We start from the raw sequence: 23,074 nt of genomic DNA on the forward strand, positions 1-23,074 counted from the left end.
GAAATTAAATGTGGCCACACACTTCTGTTATTAGAGATTTTTAAAACAAATTTCTGGTGGGTTGGAAGGGTTGATGAATTGACCACAGTTATCTATGTAGGTGGTGAACAATTCTCTGGATCCGAGCTTGGCTTATGGAAAAAATTACTTAATTTCTCCAAATATAGACACACTCTTCTCATCATTTCATAATTTGCTCAGTTTATGTGACTAGTTACAGATGCAGGAAGAATGACAAAAAGAAACATTCCTGCAGTTATGATTATCAGCCTGTGATCAAAGAAAGCTGTGGTTTGGCTTTGTTTTGTTACGATAATCCATTGAAGAGCCATATTAATTTTGTCTACTTTCTTGAAACAGATCTATACCAATCCCAAAGACCCTGAGGTAAGACCCTAAGCTGTAAACCGCAAGCTGTACAGACAGAATTTTTTCATTTCATATTTAAGTCAGCCAGGATTCATCTGATTAGTTGCCTTGATAATGATGCAACTCAAATATATAAATTCCCTTTAGTATCATTATTACATCTATCTTTTGCTTCATTCAACGTGGGCCACTTCACACTTTTTCCACCCTCCTTCGGACAATTTTTTGGCCCAAACCTCTGATTATCTTTGTGTATTAAAATACTCAAATACTCAAGATACAGAAAATTACTAACGGGAGGAAACCTATCAAGGAGAGAATCAACCTAGAATTAAGGAGAAATTTCCTGACAGTGAGAACAATTAATCAGTGGTATGGCTTGCCTCCGGGAATTGTGGGTGTTTCATTACTGGAGGTTTTTAAGCAGAGACTGGACAGCCATTTGTCTGAAATAGTATAGGGCAGTGATGGTGAACCTATGGCATGAGCTCTTCTGGATTCTGGCGTGCATATGCGTGCCGGCCAGCTGCTCTTTGCGCATGTGGGAGTGCTGGAAACCTGAAGCGCAGCTGCCTGGTATGCATGCATGCACCGGGGAGCTGGTTTTCTGCTTTCCGACAGGCGCACACGCGCACTCCAGTTTCGGCACCAAGTGTAGGGTCTTCTGAATGAGCAGGGGTTGGTCTAGAAGACCTCCAAGGTCCCTTCCAACTCTGTTATTCTGATAATTAATAAACTATCTTTAAGAGAAAGTTTGATATTAAATTTATGCTGTAGCAATGATATTAGATTATTTCCTATTCAATGCCTTTGCCTATCTCTAGGCCTGTTCTTGTCTCTGTTCTTACGATGTTTTTTTTTTCCTTTCATGTTGCTATATTTTTTTAATTGACTGAAAGAATTTGTAAACTTTTCTGAATAATAATAGGATCACTGATCGAATATAAATCTGTATTTGAATATTAAATACTTCAGTTTTCTCTTTAAAAAAAGGAAAACGAGCTCAAGTTCTGTTTCCTGTTCAATCCTTAGCACTTGACAGAATTCTATCAGTTCAAATTCAAATACACAAAGAATGGACCTCAGATGGACTTTGCTAGGTAAATTTCTTGTTCTTTAATTTCTGGAAACAGCAGGCACTTTATATTAAATATCTCACGAGTGGAAATTGTCATCAGGAATGCAAATTCTGACTTCTTTAATTTTTAATATTTTCATTGTGTAAGTGTAGTCTCTAATGTAGGTTTATTAACAAATCCTTTATTTTTTCAGAACTATGGAAACTGATTACTGTAGCAAATTGCTGCTTATGGAGCAAACGTTTATAAACACAATCACATCTCAGTCGTTGTGCATCTAAACAGCTTGAAATCATAATAGCTCAAGACCATGTTGGAAAGTGGCAGGTGGATTTTTTAAAAATCTCAGCATAGACCTAAAAGGAACTTTTTTTTCCACCTGGTGGTACAATTCATGTGGAAATATACTCTTAATTTTGAAGCATGTTTTGGTATAATGTGGTAATTTTGGAAGTTGCGGGAGGACAAAAAAATAATTTGCCCCTTCAGCTGCTTTTTTGGACAGCTCATCCTTCATTATGCACCAGTCTCATAGTCTCTGCTCACTGTGTGAACTGGAGCTGCTTGTGAAAAACAGAGAGATATGTTGTACCTACCATCCAGCCTTTTTTTTTTTTTCCATTTAAGCTGGGTCCATTCTGTCTAATGGGAATTAATGCACCATTTCTTATTTTTTTAGAGGGGACACCCAGAGACATAAGTTCAGTACTCCGACAAAAAGAGTATTCATCATCTTTTTGTGTATTTGGAGATGTGCCCTGGTGCATCATAGTGTCAATTCACTGTTAATGACCCAGTTTGCAATTCTAGACAATTGCCAACCACCAGTATGCCTTAGTTGCCCTATTTATCTTATTGAAATTATAAAAAGGACTCTACAGCTTTGTCCTGTCCTTCCAGTAAAATGAGTCAGTGGGTACGCTATATTTGTCCTAATGCAGTGTTTAGTTTTTACTCTTTTGGCTTACGCTGCAACTGAGAAATGGTACCCCAATCCTAACAAATGTCTTACTTGTGGAATATAGACATCTGACTTAATTAATGTATCATCATCATCCTATTTGTGGCAAATCCATCTGGATACTCTAGCTGTCTCTAACAAGTCTTTTTCAGTAGGGACTCCATCTGGCATTGGATCAATGTGGCATTGGTTTAGGTATTTAACACTGGACTCACAGTGACTTTACTTAGTGCCCAAAATACTTTTGGATGGCACATATGGCTTAGATTTAGTCCTTGTGCCTCTTGTCCCATTTTTAGGATGGTTTAATCATTTAGTACCCTGTGAAGTCATTTGTTTTGTTCTGTTAATGTCTCTAAATTATTCCTTTTGTGAGCAGCTTATTCTGGTGAATACTGTAAAGTTGCAAGTCAGGCAATATCATAGTATGATTCTATTTAATTTCACAATTAATTACAATCACAGTTCTTTAACTGCGCTTATAGGAAAATGAAGGGAATGGGAACCCAATGGTACACTTTTAAAATTATTTTCCCTATTCCGTGAAGTAGAGCCTTGGTGGCGCAGCAGACTAAAGTGTTGTTAAGTAGCACCAGCTGCCTGCAATCACTGCAAATTCAAATCTCACCAGGCTCAAGGTTGACTCAGCCTTCCATCCTTCCGAGGTAGGTAAAATGAGGACCCGGTTTGTGGGGGCTATAAGCTGACTTTGTATAAAAAAAGAACACCGCTGGGGGGGGCGAAAGCCCTACTAAGCAGGTATATACAAAAGTATGGAGGTTATTGCTTAACGCATTGTAAGTCGCCCTGAGTCTCCGGAGAAGGGCGGCATATAAATCGAACCAATAAATAAATAAATAAATAAGTACATTGCCATCTGAAGTTTGGAAGGCTTGCAAAAAGTCCTCTTTTCACTTTTCTTCTTTATACTGTAACTGCTATTCTAATAGCAAATCCTTCATAAAAGTTATGGCATTAGATTCTAAATTAGATAATTAGATAATTAGATAATAAATTATCTTTCCATTGATATATAATTTTATTGTACTACTCCCCCCAAAAAAGCCACATCAGTCAAGATCATTTTTAACCTATCTTTTGTTTTCCTGGTAGTTCTCAAGTCAGCTTTCACAATGGAACAAATAGCAAAGAAATTAAAAAAGCCAGTATTCTACTGATCCGCAAATTGTATATATTGATGCAGCATCTTGGACCCCTACCTAATGATATTACTTTGACCATGAAACTGTTCTATTACAAAGATGGTAAGTGGCAAGATTTCCTATCTGTTCTGGCTTCCACTTAGGACAAAACCCAACCCAGAGATGTTAGAAGTTGCCGTTGAAATGGCAATGGAGTTGCCAATGCAAGACTGGGGGCTTGCAACCCAACTAGAACTAAATGTGGAATCAATAATAAAACAGAGACCAGATCCTTGTTCTCCCTCTCTCCCTCTCTCCCTCTCTCCCTCTCTCTCTCCCTCTCCCTCCCTCCCTCCCTCCCTCTCTCTCTCTCGAAAATCCTAGCTCAGAACTTGTGAATCTTGAAATGGGAAATAGTGCCTTCACCGCTGATTCTGCTAAAAACCAGCTCTATCATTTCTTCTCCCAGTTCTTTGCATTCAAGTTGCTCTCTCTAGGAACAAGAATTTATATTTTTCTCCTTCCCCTTCCTCCTCTTTTCGTTCCCTGTTGTGTTTTCTAGACAAGATAATCTCTGTCCGTAACGTTGTTATTTTTATTAATCTAAAAAAAAAAAATCATTATGAGAAACTTCTTGGCTGACTCATAAAGTAAACATGTTTTAAATAAATTATTGGGGCAAATATGTGCATAATGATCATGGAATGTATTTAGATGCTTTGCCCCACGATAGATAGATGGATACATAGACAGACAGACGGACGGACGGACGGACGGATAGATAGATGATAGATAGATAGATAGATAGATAGATAGATAGATAGATATAGATAGATAGATAGATAGATAGATAGATAGATAGATAGATAGATTCTTGTCCTAGAGTCAGTACCTGTTGCTCCAGTTTTCACACCTGCTTCCTTTGCAGTCACACCCATTGATTACCAACCTCATGGCTTCAAGGAAGGCGACAGCTCAGATGGTCTTCTTTTTGATGGTGACCCTGTGAACCTCAAAGTAGGATCTGTTTCCACTGGATTCCATGTATTGAAAGTGAGGGTAACAACAGACAGCAAAAGGATGGGGATGCTGGAGAACAGTCTGGTGGAAGAGAATGGTCCCACTGAAATCTCCCACCAAGGTTTAGACTGTGATGATGATGATGATGAAGAAGAAGAAGAGGACAGCACTAAAGCACCAGAACAGGTTACATTTCCACAAACCAGTTTGTACAAAAATGAGGGTGACCTTATAGTGGGAGTTTTGCTTTCCTAACATCAGTCGTAAAATGGGTTATGAGGTAGTTGTGCATAGCCTTATTACTTAAAGGCAGGGCACCTGTTTTAAGTACTCCTGTTAAATATACTGTTATGGTTTTTTTTAAAGGCAAATCTGAATTACTTTATTCCTAGGAGGTTTATAGGCATGCCTAATTATTCAGTAGATTTGCTTAAAAAAAATCTTCCTGTGTATGACATGATTCTTTGAATATATATTGACAGTACAAGTTTAAATTGTCTTTACATTAGATCTGGATTTAGGATGATGGAACACACCAGGTAGATTCATTGAAGGTGGATCAACTCTATCTCCCATGAAGACCTGAAGGAAAGTTTAAAGGCTAAAGCTATACACATAAGAGAAAAGGCCCACAGATTAAAACTTACTGGGGAGAGCCAGTATGGTGTACAAATATTATTGGAAAGATCGAGATTTAAATGTATTTATCAATCTAGTTGAACATCCACAAACAAACAACAGTAGCTCAGAGAACACCAAGAATTCCACAGTTCAGCCCTGAGCTACAGATATTCTCTTCTATTGTTACCTCACGGCTTTTTCTTGGTGAGAAAACCTGGGAAGAGGTGATGCTGTTTGCATCTTATTCAGCTCCTGTAAGGCAGCTTATCAATTTAGTAAATAAATAATTTGTTAGCTATGGGGAAAAGTTAATATTTGACTTCTTGTGAAGTGAAAAAGAGCTTCTGGTAACTTCCGTAAAAAAAGCATATTGTTCCCTAGGAAAAGGATGAAATTTGTCCATTACTATTCCTCCTCCCTTAGAGCAGGATATGACTCTTATTTTTATACTCTACCTGTAGGCCATAACAGCAATCTCTTTCCAAAATGAACAAAGCCTGTCCGCCAACTTAATTTTTATTATTTATTTATTAATTTTATTTATTTAATAAATAAATAAATTTAATAAATTAATAAATTAATACACTTAATCAGAAGGCATAGGTCAAAATGTACCTGTTTTTGCACAGGGAAAAAATGTGTCCCAATTTAGTTATTTTTACCCAGAAAAAAAGCCCCACTGGAGTTGTCCTTACAGTAGTTATTTCAGTCACATATCTGCACACACAGGCACACAAACTTCCCCCAGATAGATTTAACAGCATTAGGTTTGTGCTGACACAAATCAGTCACATTAACAGAGACCGAATCTCATTTGTGCGACGTTGCCAATGAGCAAGGAAGGTGGGGTTTTTTTTTGTTTTTTATTTTTTTTGTATATGATTTTCTGTAAATGAATGAAGGTGGAGTCCTCTCTGAAAGGGAAACTTCTCCTGCAGGGAACTGTTAGTTAAAGTGTATTTTAAATTTCTAAGGGAAAATACACACCATTCTCATTTCTCATACAGTGGCCAAGGTGATCTGAGAAAGTGATGATGATTAAACCATTAGAAAACTGTTAGAGAAACCTACCTGTTTTCTCTCCTGTGGTTATTCTAACAGTTTTTAAATTCCCTCATTACTTTCACTTTTATAGCAAGACTTTCAATTCTGGTACATTTAACCTATGGGTTAACCAAATTCACATATCACAATGTGTCATGCTGTGAATTGAGCAAATACCTTTTATTGTCAGTTAGGCAAATAAGGCGGTTACGTCTTCCTTTAACTGAAATTAAAGAAATGGAACATTACATGGTGAATTGTTTTGCAGAGGAAGTTTATGGCTGCTTACGTGGATAAAAATAGGATGTTTGAAGAAAATGCAGTGTCACAGCACATGCCCCCTTTGAATCCAGATATAACAGGTATATCTATCTAAAACTTACATTATGTGTACATCCCAGAGGCATTTTCTGTCATTAACTGGACATCGGATTTATATGACATAGTTTGCTTGATTTTGAGGTACAGATCAGCCTTCACTTATGACCACAATTCAGCCCAAAATTTCCATTGCTAAGCAAGACAGTGAGTTTTGCCCCATTTTACAACCTTTTTTTTGCCACAGTCGTTAAGTGAATCACTGCAACTAAGTTAGCAACACGGTTGTTAAGTGAATTTGGCTTCCCCCTTTGACTTTGCTTGTTACAAGGTCACAAAAGGTGATCACTTGAACTCGGGACAAGGAAACCATCCCAAATATGAGTCAGTTGCCAAGCGTCTGAATTTTGATTGGGTGACTAGGAGAATGCTGCAACGATTGTAAGTGTAACAAATGGTCATAAGTCACAGTCAGCATTGCCCAGGTATCTTAGGAGCCTAATGTTCCTCCTCCTAAGAGTGGTATCATCCATTAGATACATATTTGCATGCAGCAAATGTGTCATCCCTTGCTCCCTTCTGCAAAATCTCACACATGAATAGGAGCATTCATCTAATATATTTTATAATGGTTTCATGGACTCTATTTACAGTAACCCCATACCCTTCATTATAAAGGACAAGGATGAATGCTCCTAGTCCTTTATTTCAGAAAGCTGTCTTTCTAGTTTATTTATTCTTCCAAAACTCACTTTTATCTTTTATTTTGGACACGCAACTTTTACCATATCAATGGTATCACTTCATGCACAGTGTTTTACGTTCGTGTGAAAAATACGGGGATTGAATTGCCTTTTTAAAATAAATTTACGTACACTATTTGATTTTAGACATTTTAATAGAATATGTGTTTCTGTAAGATTGTTCTTTGTTCTACTCTTGAATTTTCTTTTTTAAAGCAAAGTTAGAAACATGAACAGTTTTTTTTCCTAATCCTTAGTCTTTCAAGTTTGCCCCCTTTCCTGGTTTAGCTTTTATTCCCCCCCCTCCAAATAAATAATCACTCTAAGTATAATCTATCAAAGTATCTCTCCCCCCTCCCCTTTTCTCTCCTCTCCGCCTTTCTCCCCCTCTCTCTTTTGTTAGTCAACCGGTCAGTCAGCCAGCCAGTCATTACATTTCTACAATCATAGGGCAGAAAGGGACCCTAAAGGTCTTATAGTCCAACTCCCTTCCCAAAGCAGGAGATCTTAGGTCATCCCAGACAAATGATTGTCTAACTTTTTCTTGCTATCTCACCTGTGTACGAACAACTTAATAAAACAACATAAACACATGATTAAAACCAAACATTGGAAACAAAATTAAGAACAAGGTTAAAATTTACGAGTTAAATGTGAAAATCAAAATTTAAAAAATCCCCAAGACTAAAAGGTCATCACGGCAGAGGGAGTGCCAGTGCCCTCCTTTCTTCTATCTTTTATTCTTATGCCATGTCCCTTAGATTATCAACTACTTCTACATTGCTATTGCATGCTGGCTTTGGTGGACATAAGCAAAGATTTTTCAAATCTGTTTTCTTTCATGAAAGGCCATAAATAATGTATCATGTAAGTTTTATTCAAGATCACCCAAATCACTTCAACGTCTGGAGTACAATATTTATTTGTAAATAATTCAGTCCCCTAATACGATTTAGATGTTCTTTTTCCTTGTCATATTGACATGTATGAATCTAATAATCTTGGATGCCTGTGTGTAGGAACTATTCTGACTTTTGATTATACGTAAATGGATGTTTTTGGCTCAAGACTGAGATGATAATATTTTTTCAATTAACAAATAATGCCTACTTTCACACAGACAAATTTCTGTTTAGATAGATTATTGCCATTTTCCCAAGATTTCTTTATTTTTATATGCAAAATATTTTTGATCTGTGCCTGCAAATTATATAAACTGTTTATTTTAGAAACAATCAGAAAGGATGGAGCTGAAGAGACAGAGAAAGAATGCGGTACTAAGACGTCTCACAAAGTGAGCATTGCTGTTTTGACTTATTTTTTGTCATCTGGTGCTAGCCAGAACTTTGTGTTGGACAAGAATCTAAGTGAAACCTGTGTCTGTACTCTAAACATTTAAAATGCAGACAGAATCTTAGTCTTTGTCTATTTCTGACCTCAGAAATCATGGCCTCGGTTTGCCTGGTAGAGTTGAAATGATGATCTGGTATTTTGTTTGAAGTAACGGCTGAGTAGGTTTCTGGGCTGTTTGTTCCCTTAAGCCCCATTTCTTGCTTAAAAATAGACACTTTTCTTGAGTCAGCAATCCCAGATTTGCTGAGTCATTCACTGAACAGCAGTCCTCATTAAAATACCATGACACTGTGCCTTCTCCAGAAATGTCAACTAATGGCTTATATTACAATTTGGTGTCCATTTGCAAGAGAACATTCCATCAACAAAGAATTGATATGAGCCCATTGTCTCTTCTACCTTTTGGTGCCCAAGCTGTACCTTTATAGCACCAACAATTTTTCAGTTTGCTGATAGATTTTTATTTTATTTTTTTCATGGGGAAACTGTTGTTCCCTATTTTTCAGGACTGGTTGGCTTGAATGATCATGTGCTCATTTCATGGAAAAATGGAAATCAAGCCACTAGGCAAAACCAGTTTATTTGTCTGGAAAAGCTATTACTTTATGAATGATTCATTAATTCTGTTCTACTTAGCAGAGGGACTTTCCCTACCTATTATCTCACTAGGAAATAGGTAAGCAAAATTATTGGGCAGCAGGTCGCTCACTGGAATCCATGCGATGGCAGTTCAAAAAAACCACAACTTGACACATCGTGGGTGAGATATTTGGATTTAGATTATGCCAAATACCATTAAATGTAGGCAAAGGAAGCTAAAGAATGTATGGGGGTGTGATTCAGTCTCTTTCTTTGCAGTTTACTGAACAACCAAATTAAGATGACTTGGCTTCCTGAACTGTACTTCCTTTCTGTATTTGCACAATGCACTAAATCATAAACTATTGGATATGTATAGTTTAATTAAAAGAAGGACTAGGTGTGACAGGATAGCAGTCTTCCAATATCTAAGAGGCTGCCACAAGCATCTAAAGGCAGAACAAGAAATAATGGATGGAAACTAATCAAGGAGAGAACCAACCTAGAACAAAAGGAGAAATTTCTTAGAACGTTTAACAAGCATTTGTGTGAAATTACCGGTATATAGGGTTTCCTGCTTGAGAGAGGATTGGACTAAGAGACCTCCAAGGTCCCTTCCAGTTCTGTTAACCACTGTTGTGGAATTTACCATATTAGTTTTTAATATTTTAATTTCCCTTTCTCCCAGGTCCAAGAAAAATGTTCTTCTAAAGACACAATGGAAACCAGAATGGTAACCACATCCTTAGTTCCTACTTCTCTTTTTCTCCTATTCTGTTAAATTCGCCTGGTCCCGAAATCATTAACGTATTAGACATTGCTGTTGATAAGTCCCTAGAAATATGGAGCAAGGACAGGAAATGATGCTATCAGGATATGATCTATTGATATATCAGGATGCCAGTTCATTTGACTAGTTATTATGAAATACAGAACTAAAAAACAGGATTTCTAGTTTTGACACCAAATTGCACATAAACTCTAATTGATCTTGCAAATTTAATTTTGTCTGCAGCTTAATGGCTCTCCTCAATCCATTTTTATTATCCTTTGATTAATTTCAAATTGATTATCATGGAGCTCTATATTATAAACCTAAATATGCTAACACATATCATATGCGAGTTTTTTTTAAATGCAAGCTTGCAATACTTGAAAAAATAAGCCTGTATAGATTTTATTTCTTTGTTGGTTGATTTAATTTCTGTGCCACCCATCTCCCCTACAAGATGCATAAAGAGATCAGATTTGAGCTTTGAGGTGAGAAAAGTGACATTAAATAGTAGGATAATGTAGAAATTAGAGGAGACAAGATTGCAACTCCTCGTAAGTACCTTAATAGCTTTTAAAAATTGTCCTTTGCCTGCACATAGAACATTTAAGAGGCCTGGCCTCTTAAATCTGGTAACTGTCCAAATGCCTTTTTATTTTTAAAACATGACAATTACATTTCCCTCATTTTATAAAGATGCCACACCCATTGCAAAGGAACTGAATTGTCTAGGATCCCAAACAACATTGGGAAATGTTGAGCCTGCCCTAAAAGTTAGTTTTCCAGTTCTTTCCTATCCACCCTTCGGCTTGGTAGAAGAATGGCAGGGAAAATATTGTAGCAGACAGGGTGGGGACCCTTTTCCATCCTTCCCTAGGAAACTCTACCATCTCCCCATCCCTAATATTGGTCTTGGCAGTTCCCAAAGGCCAGAGGGCGGATCGCGGATCTTCTCTCTTGTCTCCATTCAAGGGAAGTGCACAAGGAACATCTGTCTGGGAGAAGGCAGAGAGCAGGTCTCCAGAAGATGGAAATGCCTTTCTGGCCACGTCACTTTTCAATGGACATGCTTATATGGAAATAATTCCACGGAATTTTTCATTTCCCCTTTGTGTTTTTCCTTACTGTATTTGGTTAAAAAAAAAAAGTGAGTCTTTAAACGTATTTGAGTTTTCTAAAGTTCTTGTGTTTAATCTAATGTAATCTAATTAAGATGTATTGGTTAATTAACCCAGAGAGGCATATCAGTAACCTCTCTACTGGTTGAGAAATATTTTCACCCTACCGGTTTAAAATGATGAAGAAAGTTAGGCTAAAGATTCAGCCTAGGCCTGATTTGAACGCTAGCAGAATTAAATACTAAAATGAACCTCCCAAGACACTTTTCCTCTAACAACAGACATGTATGCAATTGTGGATGACTAGAATACTGAGACTTTGAAGGTGTAATGCTTTCCCTGTGAAGAATTACATGAGCCATTACTGGACCAGCCAAGTGAATCCATTTGGTCATTAATGGACCATTACTGGTCCAACAATAAATCCTATCATCTTAGAGATCTGCATCTTAGAGTTCATTTGTTGAGAAGTGATTTCTTAGCTTTTCAGAGTATCTTCTTTTTGTTGTTCTGATCTCTCTTGTTAATACATTTCTGGCCTGATTGTACAGCATTTTATCACCTTTTCTGTAGGCTTCCTCTTTGGAATGACGTAGCTGCTTAAGTTTAGCTGTGAACCAAGGTTTGTTGTTACTGTATATTCACAAGTTCCTGGTTGGTACACATAGGTCTTCACAGAAGCTGACCTGTGTGTTAATAACTTTAATCAAAATAAAACAATGTTCAAAAGAAATAGCAGTAGCAATAGCCCTTATATACCGCTTCACAGTGCTTTACAGCCCTCTGTACGTGGTTTTCAGAATTAGCCTCTTGCCCCCAACAATCCTGAGTCCTCATTTTACCCACCTCGGAAGTATGGAAGGCTGAGTCAACCTTGAGCCTAGGGAGATTCGAACTGTCAAATTTCAGGCAGCCGGCAGTCAGCAGAAGTAGCCTGCAGTATTGCATTCTAACCACTGTGCCACCGCAGCTCAAATAATGTTTCTTCAGAGAAAATGTGGTTGATGTAGCTGCAGTTCTGTCACTGTTGATGTGTGTAAAATTGTGTAAAAGTGTATAGAATACATAGAATTATTAAATCTACTCTGGAGCTGAGTGTTTACTGGCCAGATACCCTTTCTGATACCTACCTGAACTTTGCAGCAGATAGTTTCTCTTTGTGCCCTGATAGAGAAACATCTGTCCTTGCTTAGGATTGAACTCTCAACTTTCTGAGTGGGAGGTGAATATCTTCACTTCTAGGATAACACAGTGTATTCTACCAGGGCTGCGGCAGAATTCTACAAAAAAAAACAAACAAGCAAAACCTTTAGCTTTTCTGTAATGTTTTAGAGCAGGGGTCCCCAAACCTTTCTACCATCAATTCACTTCCTTTTGTTTTTTCCAATTTTGACATTCCTTCAACGAGTGCATTTTGCTTGACTGAACATAAAACTCATCTTCTTTTGTCCTCTTCTCTTACATCAATGGTCGGAGCATAAGCTTGTACAATTGTCATGTTTAAGGATTGCTCATACAATACTTTCATATTTAACAGACATTTGTGAATAACAAAGTCTTCTAGTTAGTCCCATTACAATGACATTTTACTGTAATAGCATTTTCCAGATTTCTTGGATAGTATCAGAGATTGAACCGAGGTAATTTTGCAAGCGCTGTAATTCTACCACTGAGCGATAACACGTCCTCAATGAAGTTACTCAGTATGGCTGAAACAACATTGGAAACTAAATCCTGCGTAGAGTTTATTAATTTGTTTTGGATGATACTATATTTCAAAGAATGATACATCACTCTTCCCTGGTAAGGCAATCATATGATTCTATGAAACATGATATCATACAGGATTAAATTAGGACACTGCACGCAGGCTTTTTAGAATATGGAATCAGTATCTTCACAGAATTGTGACCCATTTCCTGCTTTTTCATAAAAAAAAATCTTTGAATTAATTAACTACCACGTAAACATAGTCACAATGACACTTGCATCAGTTTTACCTACCATTTTATATGTTACAAATGTTTTCCTTTCTTACATAAAGTTATTTTTTTTTATTTACAAAAATTCAGATTTCCGATCAGGAATATGTAAGGGAAATCAGCAATTGAGCAACATTTTGAACACCAGAAATTCCTTACCAACCATATTACACTGGGAATTTAAACTTGGAGAACATCCAATAATGACAAAATTACCACCTCATATTAATAACAGATGTTGGACAAATTTAAGCATGAATAGCTTCCATGTATAGCACACATCACAGTACATATTATGTTGCAAGGCAGATTTAAGAATCTAAGATGCGGGGAAAGAGGAGAAAAGAAATCACCAAAGAACTAAAATCAGAAACACTCAAACATTTTAAATAAATAAACTTTATTGTCATTGTATGTGTATAAACAGTATACACATACAACAAAATTTACTTGACACCCAAAGACCAGGTCCCACACACATAATCCCCAAACACACTCCCACCCACCACAATTCCCCACCCTATATACTTATATTTGATTTGATCAATGCAAAATAAGGTGATACTACTATATTTTACATGACTTAAAAGCGTAATTCTGTTGTTGCAATTTAAAATTTGATTAAGCTTTTTGGTGTCCAATCCCATTTTTTACTCATGCAGTATTCAATTTATAACCAGTTTACAATAATTTTTCATTAACACCCAACCACATATTTCCCTTCTTGTGCCCCCGCATTCACTTTCTGTTTCCTAGTAAAATAAATGTTCATTCTGAATGTTAACCTCATCTTTTAAATATTTACCAATTTTGAATCATCCAAAAAGTTGGTACTTACTTGTTTTATCTGTTCACTGAAAATGTTGAAGAGCTTCAAACCAAAGCTCGTAGCACTACACTCAATACTTCACTTCATCAGTGAGCAGTATATTAGTGTGATTGTCAAGTCCATCCTGTATCCATTTGTAATTATTGTGTCATTCAGTCTACAGTTAACTGCTAATCAAAATGTGAAAAAATATGTTACCCAATGTTTGCTGAAATAAAAATCTATTATGGCTACAGAATTTTCTCAATTGATTAAATATGATTAAAAATCGAAATAACATTTGTTTGGCAAATCAGTGTTCGTTATTAGTAGTTCCATCCTGTTAATTTGTAAGGCAACAGGGAGGGCACTATCTGAAAAGATCAATAATCTGTAGCCCCAAGTATAGTTGAACCTTTCCAAAGCCCCTCCAAATGTTACCAAGTTGTAACCGTTAGCACTATTGAAGAGCAGAATTGCTAGATATAGAGAGAATAATCATATTTTACTGTATTTGATTAATCATATTATTATTACTGACCCAGATATGTTCATTGACTTGTGGTATCTATTATTGAATTGAGTTAGTCCTGCAGAAACAGCCTTTCCTTCCTCAATGGGGCTAGCCTTGCTCTTAAGTAAGATTTTTGTGAGGCATCATATGTGGGTTGTCCACGGAGTAGATTCAGAACTCTAGGCTAGACTTCTGAATTTGAATAAGTGAAGTGTATTATACTGTTATCATTGAATGACTTGCTTCTGAGCCCAATTTATAGTTCATTTTAAAATTCTAAACTACCTATGGTCCATATACCCAAAGAGCTGATTTCACCTATCCATTACTACATTTTGAAGTTTTGTATTCATTGGGTGCCAGATGAAAAAAAAATTACATTATACGTTCAGACCTATTAATTTCATTTTTATTCTAAGAATGTTGTTTGCTGCCTCTTTCATACTTCTTTCTTTTTATTTGTGTAAGATAAACACAAACCGTATTAGCATTATTCCCTTACCTTTGTACCGAGTCCAGCAATCCATTTTTGTGAGTGAAGGGCAGTATTGAAAAATTTCAAAATAAAACAGAATGAGTAAATATGAATATTAAATGTATTAAATGTTCTCTTTGGTGGTTCTTGCAGACATGGCAAATGGACTTTGCTTCCAGCCAAGAAAACACGAGTGCACCAAAGAAGAAGAAAAAGAAAGTCAGCACAACACTTGATTTGCTTCTTGCCCCTCAAAAGTTATGACAACCTTGGAAGCAATAGCTGTGGCTGTAATGCACCTGGACAATAGTTTCTCATCTGTTACCTACTTTGGGTAAATTTTTAAAGACAGCATATATTTGGGACAATGGCAATTTCGAGCCCATTTTGGAATAAGGGAAAAAATTAGCCCAGCTGCCTTGAAGCTACATAAGCAAACCAATTCTGTCATTTGCGAAGGCATCTCCCATTCTTGTCTTTGATAAACATTTCTGTCAATGTAATGAGATCATATCACCCTGTCAATTTAACAATTTAGAAATACAGCTAAACTATAGTACGGTACCTTTGTATCAGTGTGCTTCCCTGGGCACAAAATTTCCAAAGTGGTTTGTTGTGGATTATTCAACATGGAGGAGAATACATTGGAGATGTGTATGTGTGTATCTGTGTGTTCTCCCTGTTTTCTCTTTATTTTCGAATAAATACAGAAGAATCACATGTATGGCTCTCATTCGAAACCACAGACTGGGTTTCATTAATAATTGCATTTCTTGGTGGTGTTACTCAGTAAGGTATATGGAGCCACCAGTTATCAAAAACACCAGTGCTAATTTAAATAGTTATCATTACTTCTAACTTGATTAAGCCGAGCAGGAACCCAGGGAAAAAAAAAAGTCATTTCCTCAGTTTGCATGGCTAGACTTATCTCGAGTCTCATCTTAGTCATTTCTAGAAAACATTTCATTTCCCTGTAATGATGTGTTTTTTTCTAGGTACTTTTGCTTCTTTTCACTTTTTGGTTGCTCTTTCATGTATATTTGTGAAGCATACTGCTCCATAGGGCCAAGCACACAATATTGGTGCAAACCTTTCAGAGATTTTTGGTGCAAAACTTTGTGATCTTCCCCTTCCTATTTGTAAACGATGGAACTGATCTTCTAGTGTGAGAGATAAAATCTAGCAGGAAGAGCTTGTCAGTTCTAGTTTAAAAAAAACGATGATCGCTTTAAACGATAGCTTTAAGTTATTCACTAAAAACAGGCGTAGATTGATGGATTATATCTAGCAGCTATTATTTATATGACAGATTACCGTTTTGTTTATTGCGTTGATATCCACTGTGTATCCTAACACAAGCCGTGCCTGAAGTGCATATGGTTTCTTCTTGCATCTTGCAAAAATGGGCATTGGGATTTCTCTCACACTAAAAGGTAAAGGTTCCCCTTGCACATATGTGCTAGTCATTCCCGACTCTAGGGGGCGGTGCTCATCTCCGTTTCAAAGGCAAAGAGCCAGCGCTGTCCAAAGACGTCTCCGTGGTCCTGTGGCCGGCATGACTCAACGCCAAAGGTGCACGGAACGCTGTTCCCTTCCCACCAAAGGTGGTCCCTATTTTCCTACTTGCATTTTTGACCTGCTTTCGAACTGCTAGGTTGGCAGAAGCTGGGACAAGTCACGGGAGCTCACCCCGTTACGCAGCACTAGGGATTCGAACCGCTGAACTGCCGACCTTTCGATCGACAAGCTCAGCGTCTTATCCACTGAGCCACCGTGTCCCTCTTTTCTCACACTACTGGGTGCCATTTTGCAAAGAAACCAAAGTCAAGGGAATATAAACAAGCCTCTTCTCTCACATTCTGTGCATTGTTTCAGCAAACACAGTTTTAGAAATGAGAGAACCTTCTACTAACATGCCATAAAAATCACTGTATATTGAGCAATTTCTCCTGCACATTTCAGACTATGAAGGATCCTTGCAATAAAGAATACGTCTGCCTGTACTTCTTGTCTGCACTAGGTCTAAGGGCTAAAAAACCTGAAAGTACCCTCCCCATCCCTTGCTTTTACTCTCTCCAAAACTAGGGAGGGTCTCTTCTGAGATGCACTCTCCACCTCTCCTCCTTTGGATTCAAATTTCACTTATCAGACCGTTGTTCTAGGCTGCAGCTCTTCCTCCTTCTCTCAAAGGCCATTCCTACTCTAAAGAATTTTTTTTTTTCTGGAATGCTTTTCTTATCACCCTCCCACAGTGGCATATTTGGCTCTGTTCAGTTCAGGTTTTGGAGCGTTATCCTGCTGATGGACAGACACAGTTCCCAGACCCTTTATGTGATTTCTTTCCAAACATTCAGAATAAAAAGGACTGAATTGTGTGTGATTATTATACCCTACAGTACAGGGCTGCAATAATCCAGATTCCCCTGGAGTGAGAAACAGAAACCATCTCCTGGTTCCTTGGAATTTTGCAGCCCAGGTATAACAGACCCCTTAAAAGTAAGTGCTGTCTTAGAACATAGAATAAGAGAATTGGAAGGGATCTTGGAGGTCTTCTAGTCCAACCCCTTGCTCATGCCCTATATCATTCCAGACAAATGTTTATTCTTGAAAACTCTAGTGATGGAGCAGCCCTAATTCCTGGAGAAAAACTACTCCCTCGATTAATCATTCTCATTGTCAACAAATTGCTCCTTGATTCTCAGTTGCATCTCCCTTTGATGACCTTCCATCCGTTACTTCTTGTCTTGTTTATTATGTTCTGGGTGAGTGAGGAAAAGCAGCAGGGGAAACTGTGAGGCGTGTAGCCCAGAATTGAAATATTTTCCATTTCGGCTCTTGACCAACTTAACAGAGGCAATGCAAAGTTTTTGTGTGTGTGATATAGGTCATAGCCTCCTTTACCTTGTTTCAAGAAACTGCTAAACGAGGGGAATTCTCCCACAAACTTTGCCTTTCCGGTATGCCTTACAAACACCTTACCTGCCTTCACCAAGGTCTCTTACTCACCTCACCAGCCAGGAGTCACTTCTTGAGTTAAAGCCACACTGCTTTTCCAAAAAAGACACTCAATGCAAGCCACTTCCTTATAATTCAACCCGATCTCAAGTTTTCAAAACAGAGCTACTGGGTAAGGTGTGTGTAAGCAGCGGTGACTGTGTGATGTGGGTCTAGACTAGACCGACATTCATGATTTCACCTTCCTCACTTGGTTTAGCCTTTTCCTTTTGTGGTGAAATGGCCTGCTCCTGTTCACCTGGTTTAGAAAAGGCATGGCAAATACAGGTACTTCTTGATTTATTTATCTAACAAAGGTTCAAAATGACAATGCCCTCAGAAAAAGCGCCTTATAACCCCTACTTACAGCTGTCGCACTGCTCTTGACAGTTTTGTAATTGCCATTGGCAACTGAGTCACCTTTGTGACCGGCTGTGATTGCAATTTGCCATCTTTTTTTGCCAATTTCCGACAACAAAACGCCGATTTGGGAGAGCTGGATTCATTTAAGGACCACATAAGCACTAAATAACCACTTAACAAATTGTTATAACATTTTATCTGACTTCATTTCGCTGCGCACTGAAGACCCTGTTGTTCCGCCAGGCCGGGCTATCAACATAATAATTTTAAATTGGGGTATTTTAAATTTCTGGGGTTTTAAATTGAGCCAAATCTATTTAAGTATTTTAAATTTTTAATCGTTGTTTTGTCTTGTGTTTTTAAATAGGCTGTACACCGCCCTGAGTCCTTTGGGAGAAGGGCGGTATAGAAATAAAACTATTATTATTATTATTATTATTATTATTATTATTATTATTATTATTATTATTATTATTCATTTACTGTTGTGGCCCATCAGCTGCCAGCAGAACAGAACTTGGGCTAGTCTTGGAGTCTAGGAAAGGCTTTGATGGATGCTCTGTGTCAGACGCAGAGATGGAGCCGGGGCCGTCCGACATTTCCCAGCCATCGCAGAGGCAGCTGCCTTTAGAGGCTGAGATGAGTGAGGAGGAAGAACAGCTGGGGCCTGTTCCAGATGCACGAATACACAGAGCAGTTAGGAGAGGAGAACAACGGAGGACAAGGAGTCGACTCGGGAAGCAAAGCACACGTGGATGCTGAATGGCCCCTCCCTGGCTGGGGAATAAAGAGAAGGAAAGGGGGAGTGGTGGTCGTAGGAGACAACAGTTCGTATTTCTGAAGATTTTGCTCATTGTGTTTCGTGCCACAAAGACTGCTTACCAGAATTTCATTTTCAGCCTTTCGGCTGGGAGCTCACGGTCTTGCAATGATCAATTATCGCAAGGAACTGATAAGGTCTGTTGCTGCCATTAACTCCTTGCAGGACTCTTGCCTGGACTTTTCGATGGGTGAATGCAATTAATTCACAAGAGGTAAATAAAGAAGGGTTTTTCCGGGACCAGGAGTCTGTTTTTTGCTTCTGCTAAGGCTGGGTCAGAACATTTACACTCCCAATGAGTTTAGGTGGAAATTCCGGTGCCAGTGATGTATATAAGTCTAGGACTATTACTCCATGTGTGAGCTCAGTGAAGGCCAGTCTAGGATTACTGTATTGCTTTTCTTTTCATTACAGGGAAAAAGTAGGGGACTCTACCAAGCAGAAAACAGTTTCGGTGTGCCAAAATTTCCTGCTCTGCGGAGCCAAATCTCATCTGATATGTCTGGTCAATGGAGTTTTGACCTTTCTTAATTCGCAGTGAGTAATAAAAGTTCCAGATCATCATGCAGCTCCTTGCATAGTTCATTCGGTGATGAAGGAGGAGACAATAGCCCTGTGGCTTCACCCACTTAGTTCTCACCTCCAAACTCATCACTGGGCAAAAAGGGGTGATTCACCTTTTGACAATTCCTTTCTTCCGCTATGGTTTCCCATGATCTCATTGGGCAGCACCTGGGTTCTTTTCAGGAAGCTTCCCCACCCCCAAATGTTCAAAGGCTTCAAGAAGTGATAAAATAGACCTCCATGAAAAGAGCTGATTGGAGTTGGGCAGCATCCAAAACTGAAATAAATAATCTTTAGTTTAAAAGCAAGAGCCAGCTCTTTTCTTCAAGGTTATTCGGGGCGGGGGGGAGGGGGGGCCTCGCTCCTTAGTTTTCAGCTCCAAACAATATTTAGTACTGAGCAGGGAAGTACAGGTAGTCCTCAATTTACGACCACAATTCAGCCCAAAATTTATGTTGCCAAGTGAGAAATTTCCTAAGTGAGTTTTTGCCCCATTTTTACGACTTTTTTTGCCACATTTGTTAAGTGAGCCACTGCAGTTCTTAAATTAGTAACCCGGTTGTTAAGCGAATCCTGTTTCCCCCATTGACTTTGCTTGTCAGAAGCCATTTGGGAAGGTTGCAAATGTGGATCGCATGACACCCCCCACCCCAAGATGCTGCTGCAACAATCATAAATGACATGCTGGTTGCCAGGTGCCTGAATTTTGATCCCATGACCGTAAGAATGCTGCAAACAGGCATCAGTGGGAGAAACTGGTTATAAATCACTTTTTCCAGTGCTGTTGTAACTTTGAATAGTTACTAAACAAATGGTTGAAATTTCAGGACTGCCTGTAATTATTATTTGAAAAGTCTGTTTTGGTGGAAAGGAAGAAGTCAGTGGTTTTGATTGGCACGTGCCTTCCCTAAGCTGGTCTCCCCAGATGTATACCACTTCTCCAAGACCTGAAACGTACTGACACGCACAAATAATTCCTGGAGATGGATTCAGTCTTTATTTCCATTTCTTCCTATAAGACAATTTGGTTTCCAGTTTATGAGAATAATATCCAGTATACAACTCTCTGGTGATCTGGAAACTTGGAAAAAGAGTGTTGGCTTGCTTGTTTGCTTTTAGCAAATAATTTATACACAGAAACCTGCAGCTTTTTCTTAGCATGGCACTATTAGATTAAGATAGGTCCCGTACATTGTGGTTTTAAAATCACAGAAGTTCAGAGCAGATATGGTTGGCTTGAACTATTACACAAAACAAGCTGCTTCACAGTTTCAGCCATGCCATATCTCTCTTCTCTTTTTTTTCCAGAAGTCCCTGAAGTTACAGACTCAGCATAATTTTACCCCAGATATCGGAAATTACTTCAAACCAACTTTTGGGCATCGGAAGTTGCAAGACTCGGTAAGTACACTGACCGTTATTTACCCAGTAGAATTAAAAAGAATTAAACCACGTTTGGAACACTGTGTCCATTTTTGGTTACCACAATACCAAAAAAAACCCTTGAGTCTGATGAGATTTGTACTCGCAGTAATTGCAGGCAGCTGGAGTTACTTAACGGTGCTTTAGTCTGCTGCGCCACCAAGGCTCATTCATATCAACTATGTACAGTTTTTGTTAGGAATAATAAGCAGGAGGCATAAAAGTAGTCATGTACCTGCATTTTACCACATCTTTCTACAAAATTGCAAGAAAACAGCAATTTTGAAGAACAGTTATTGGATGAAGAAAAAAAAAAAGCTAATAAAGCATCGTAAGAGGCTGGATTGGCTTTGGGGTGACAAAGCCTACTCTCAGCCATGAGTCAAACTAAACAGAATAATGTCCAATTTGCAAATGAATGAAGAAGCACGAAGTAACTAGGTAAAGTAATGCCCATGAAGTCATGTCTCTCAATATGAATGAATTGAATTTCTCTGGATGTTACTAATCCTGCTAGGCAAGCTCTTTGGCGTCATTGCTTTCCTGACTCAGGGCTTTTCTGCTTGCAGAGCAGCACGTCAAGAGTATGGGTGCTCGCCAGCTTCCTCTGTCCGTGGTCACTAGCCACAGTAACAGCGAACAACGTGGGCCTTGGAGCATGAGTAGCAGGCAATTCAAACAACTGGCATCTTCCCAGGAGCAGACTCATGAGATGTAAGAAATCCTAGCACTGAGCCAAAAATTTCTATCCGCTTTGTGGAAATCATACAAAAGAGGCCAAAATGCAAAATTGAAGTTCTTGGCCTTTTGATGTTCCTCTCTATTAAACCAGTCCTCCTGTTTGGTTTCCTTGATGATGAGGGTGAACTTTTCTCCAAGCCATGGTGGCTTCTGTGTTTGTTGCTGTTTTATTTTTGTTTTTTCTTACGATCCAAAGGCCAAAGAAAACATCTAACTAGGCACCCCTGTTTCATAGAAGCAAAGCAGGTTGTTGCTGGCAATGTTTTCAAAAGAATTAAACCCCTGAGTTGGCATGCCCCATTTCTTTATTCATCAGTAGGAAACTCCACTGTGATACAACCCAAGACATTTCTCTGACATTTGCTAAACTTTCCCTCCCTATTTAATAAACTCTGTAGGTTGTGATTAGCCTGAGAAAAATGCCCATTATTTCAATAGATGAAGGTGTTTAAAGAAATATGCAATCTATTGTCTCCCTTTTCGACCCACTTTGAGGAAGAGCTTGTAGAAATTCTCCAGCAGAATAACAGAGTTGGAAGGGACCTTGGCGGTCTTCTAATCCAAACCAGGAGACCCTATACCATTCTGGGCAAATGATTGTCCAATCTCTTCTTAAAAGCCTCCAATGATGGAGAATCCACAACTTCTGAAGGCAAGCCATTCCATGATGAATTGTTCTCACTGTTAGGAAATTCCTTCTTAGTTCTAGGTTGCTTCTCTCCTTGAATTGTTTCCGTCCATTGCTTCTTGTCCTACCTTCAGGTGCTTTGGAGAATAGCTTGCCCCCCGCCTTCTATGAATGTATGTAAATTGAGGACTATTTATACACAAAAAACTGGATGATATAATGGCTGAAACATAAGGCTGATAATTTAGCAGAGTAACAGAGTTGGAAGGGACCTTGGAGATCTTCTAGTCCAACCCTTTGCTCAAGCAGGAAACCCTACACCATGCCATTTCAGCCTTAAAAGCCAATCATTATTACCTCCTCCATTATTGCAGTTGTGTCCATGTTTTTATTCATCTTTTTAAAATCAACTTTTCAAAAAAAATCATTTAAATTTAAATGAACGTTTAGGAATTTAATTACAATTAGTAGTGTTTGACTAAGACAGGGTGTGTCATTCTTCCTATCAGGCATTTTTTGTTAGTAAACAAAAAATGCCTGATAGGAAGAATGACACGCCCTGTCTTAGTCAAACACTACTAATTGTAACTAAATTCCTATATATATATATATATTCCTTTTCTGTAACTTCCCCAGAATTACCG

General features: G+C 38.2%; 1 protein-coding gene and 1 long non-coding RNA gene across 8 annotated transcripts in view; both read left to right on the forward strand.

Moving 5' to 3' along the window:
- HORMAD2 (HORMA domain containing 2) overlaps positions 1-15,616 on the forward strand; it is a 26,262-nt gene extending 10,646 nt beyond the window's left edge. For 4 of the 7 annotated variants that reach the window (XM_060685137.2, XM_060685138.2, XM_034426140.3 and 1 more), the window contains exons 7-14: positions 361-387; positions 1,402-1,469; positions 3,523-3,674; positions 4,480-4,757; positions 6,505-6,598; positions 8,527-8,591; positions 9,918-9,962; positions 10,921-11,139. In XM_060685137.2, the coding sequence (XP_060541120.2) occupies positions 361-387; positions 1,402-1,469; positions 3,523-3,674; positions 4,480-4,757; positions 6,505-6,598; positions 8,527-8,591; positions 9,918-9,962; positions 10,921-11,085 (894 nt within the window). In that variant the 3' untranslated portion in view covers positions 11,086-11,139. Of the gene's footprint in view, positions 1-360; positions 388-1,401; positions 1,470-3,522; positions 3,675-4,479; positions 4,758-6,504; positions 6,599-8,526; positions 8,592-9,917; positions 9,963-10,920; positions 11,140-15,051 lie in introns of those variants that run through there. The other 3 variants (XM_087880490.1, XM_087880491.1, XM_034426143.3) reach the window with 1 other exon arrangement.
- A 3,873-nt stretch (positions 15,617-19,489) lies between these two features.
- On the forward strand, positions 19,490-21,775 carry LOC148111655 (uncharacterized). The gene is made up of 3 exons (XR_015730293.1): positions 19,490-19,612; positions 20,948-21,040; positions 21,631-21,775. It is a non-coding gene; the product is annotated as an uncharacterized LOC148111655 (long non-coding RNA).
- Positions 21,776-23,074: the final 1,299 nt, after the last annotated feature.

This window comes from Pantherophis guttatus, chromosome 17 (genome assembly GCF_059756535.1).
Source record: "Pantherophis guttatus breed Tessera chromosome 17, ASM5975653v1, whole genome shotgun sequence".
In the NCBI taxonomy this organism is placed as follows: domain Eukaryota; kingdom Metazoa; phylum Chordata; class Lepidosauria; order Squamata; family Colubridae; genus Pantherophis; species Pantherophis guttatus.